This window comes from Austrofundulus limnaeus, unplaced genomic scaffold (assembly GCF_001266775.1).
Source record: "Austrofundulus limnaeus strain Quisiro unplaced genomic scaffold, Austrofundulus_limnaeus-1.0 Scaffold0, whole genome shotgun sequence".
Taxonomy (NCBI): domain Eukaryota; kingdom Metazoa; phylum Chordata; class Actinopteri; order Cyprinodontiformes; family Rivulidae; genus Austrofundulus; species Austrofundulus limnaeus.
The window spans coordinates 3,774,925-3,777,967 of record NW_013952402.1 but is presented as its reverse complement, the minus strand read 5'-3'; the positions used below and the strand labels follow the sequence as shown (position 1 = coordinate 3,777,967).

The window sequence follows — 3,043 nt, the reverse complement described above, 5'->3', positions numbered from 1 at the left end:
GACCCAAACAAGTGTCTGAAAATGGGATTAAATGAAATGCACGCCAAATCTAGTTTCAAATATTATGTCAGTAGATGGGAAACCGCTGAGAAATTTGGAAGTTTTTCCAAATAAGATGTTAATTATTTCAAATAAACATTTTTTAAAAATAATTTAGTAACTAATATACTAAAAAACAAGTTGATTTTTTTTTATAAAATGAGTGTTTTATATATAGCACTTAGTTATTTGCTAAAATGGTAACAGAAAGCTGTGAGGTGAGGAAAGTAGAGATTAAAGGATGCTAACAGATTTTATCTTGCATCCTGCACATCACTCCTGCTGCCCTAATGAGACAGCTCAGGTGACGCGTACTTCTCCAGCAGATGTCAGTGTTTGGAATAAAAGCTCAGTCTGAAACGTACAGAGGCCAAATATATTTAATTTGAGATGTAAACTTCCATATTAACATTTTTTTCCTCATTTTTGTTTTCAATGTTTACAGTTACATCTGTTTTGATTCATTTGCAAGAATGTATTGAAACATTTTAATTTTTTAAACTCAGTTTTCTAAGAGTCATAAATGTAATCTTCACAGTCCAAATATGAGGTTAAAACAAATTTTTTGTATTCATGAAGGCTTAAATGAAAACTGGCACAGGTAAATGGTAACTTCTATCATTTCAATTCAAATGTAATTTCCTACAACACTAAGGCACCTTCCTCCGTGTGTGTGTATGCCTGGCCTTATGAGATACACTCCTCAGTAACAGACATTTAATATTAATTATAGTGTTGGGTGCTTTTGTTTTTATATTCAACTGCTTTACCTTGCATGACTCTTCCTAATGCATGTGTCTATCTGCCTCTTCAGTGAATCAGCAGATAAGTTACTGTGTGTTGACTGAACCTTTGAGTCAAGGTTAATGTGGATAAGATTAACATGTTCGCAGACAGACGCACAATTATTCTGTAGCTTAGGGCCTGTGTCAGTTTAACTCCAATTGTTACTAACAGCAGAAGACAAAGATAAGATGGCACATTTTTTAATCTGGAGTTTAATAGGAACTTTATAATTAAATATTATGTTTAAGTTTTTGCTAAACAAAAATTAGATCTGCTATCTGAGTGGATGAGAGGAGGTGGAGCGAGAACAAACTAGACAGCAATAACTAATCAGAAAAAAAATCACAAAGTTAATAACAGTGATAACAATAGCACATACAGTACTGGGTAAAAGTTTTAAATCACCCACGATTTGTTTTGCTTTCAATTAACCAGAGTTAATTGAAATTTAAGACATTTTAAACAGTATTATACTAAGTCATTTTAATACACTCTGCAGTATAAGAATAATTAAAACAATTAAACTAAACAAGTATGAAATAATAATTAAACTTACTGTTTTGTCGACTTTTCTTTCATTCTACATCTTTCAAAAAGGAGTCTTGTTTCTGTTTCCGGTCTTAGCTGAACTTCCGGTGTCGCGCCGAAGTAATCATCCCTAAAAGTATGTGCTTCTTGTCTCGGGAGCGCGCACCCAGCACGAGAAGCTGGTTGTTGACTTCAACCAAGTAAAGCTCAAAGCAGTTAGTAGTTTTTATTTATTATGTGAGAGCGTTATTGTGTTATGGGAGTTATTTATCCTTTGAGCTCTCGTGTGCGCTCCCGTCACAAATTCGTTCGGGGGGGGGGGGGGGGGTGACTTACCTCGGCGCAACACCCGTCCCGAGCTGATGTACGCATGCGCGGACAATCCGAGCTTTAATTCTATGGCGAGAGAACGGATTCACCGGTGATAACCGTGTAATATAAACTGAGGAGATGAGGATTTTGGTTGTTTTTCTTTAAGAGGGGAATTTATTATAAACCGAGGACTCCGCAGCGTCACGAGAAAAGCAGCCCGGGCAGAACTTCACCGACCCACTTTCCCCAGTTTGTGTCAGACTCCCACCTTCAGGACAAACACGTCAGAAAAACGTGATAATCTTTTCTTCTCTCCGAGTTCTGATGTGGCAAGCAAACTGCAGACGGATGCACAATCTGGCAGAGTGGATTTCAGGTAAGTAAAAAAACTGCTCCTGTTAAAAAATATATAAATATATTTATATAAAATAAACTAAATTGTACAAATCAGAAAAAAAGGTGTCTGTTAATTTAGTCCAACACAATATGTAGAAAATAAGACAGGGAAATTAATTGATTATTTTCAACATGTGAAGAGAGAATCAGAGCACGAGAGGCATGATGCTCAGGCGCGTGCCCCCCATCAGCTGGCAGTACACGTGACGTAAACAGACAGCCTATCTGACCTCACAGGAACAAGGAGTGCTGAGCTGTCATTTTGCTCCCTGAGGAGGCTTTGCACGCTGGATGTTTGATTTATCATCATGCACGCTTTGATCCTTCACGCTTCTGACACGTTCGCGTCATTTCTGTGGTAAACCATGTCCAACAGGACTCAGATAGGCTGTAATTTCTTCTCTCTGGGTTGGGATGCAGGGACAGTGATGGGGGGCTGTGTGGGGAGGAGCAGGATGGATGGACAGGGGAGTGCCCGAGGCTCGACGAGGAGCAAGAAACGAGGAGGTAAGAACAGCCCACCTTCGCTCTGTTGGGGAGAAAAATCAGAGTTTTTTCAACCTAAAAGCAGAAATGTGACAGTGTGCATGATACAGTACAATAATGAAAAATGCTGCAGATCTAGTTTTTTTAAATTAAGTAAATGTTAAAATTATTTTTGAATAATCTGATGTATCATTCCTTAAATATGCAATAAAAATTATATTGCACTCTAAAAAAATGTCTTGCTCTTAGAAGAAGGCTGCAAGGAGACAGCAAAAACCATACACTTTAGCATCGGTGTTTTGCAAATTAAGACCTTACAATGTTTAGAGAAACTAAAGTTATCAAATGAGTTTATATTAGTACGGCTTTAAAGTTAGAAGCAAATTCTATCATATTTATAGCTGATTATAATAAAATCTGCTCATTTTCATCAGTCATTTTGGATACAAAAACAAGATTTTCAGCTACTTTTTTTTACTCACAATAACTATTATTA

General features: G+C 36.9%; 1 protein-coding gene across 1 annotated transcript in view; it reads left to right on the top strand.

Moving 5' to 3' along the window:
• The first annotated feature begins 1,695 nt into the window (after window positions 1-1,695).
• Window positions 1,696-3,043, top strand: part of ubtd1a (ubiquitin domain containing 1a) — a 7,395-nt gene continuing 6,047 nt past the window's right edge. The window contains exons 1-2 of the mRNA XM_014019052.1: window positions 1,696-2,041; window positions 2,482-2,568. Coding sequence (XP_013874506.1) covers window positions 1,990-2,041; window positions 2,482-2,568 — 139 coding nt within the window. The 5' untranslated portion in view covers window positions 1,696-1,989. The remainder of the gene's footprint in view (window positions 2,042-2,481; window positions 2,569-3,043) is intronic.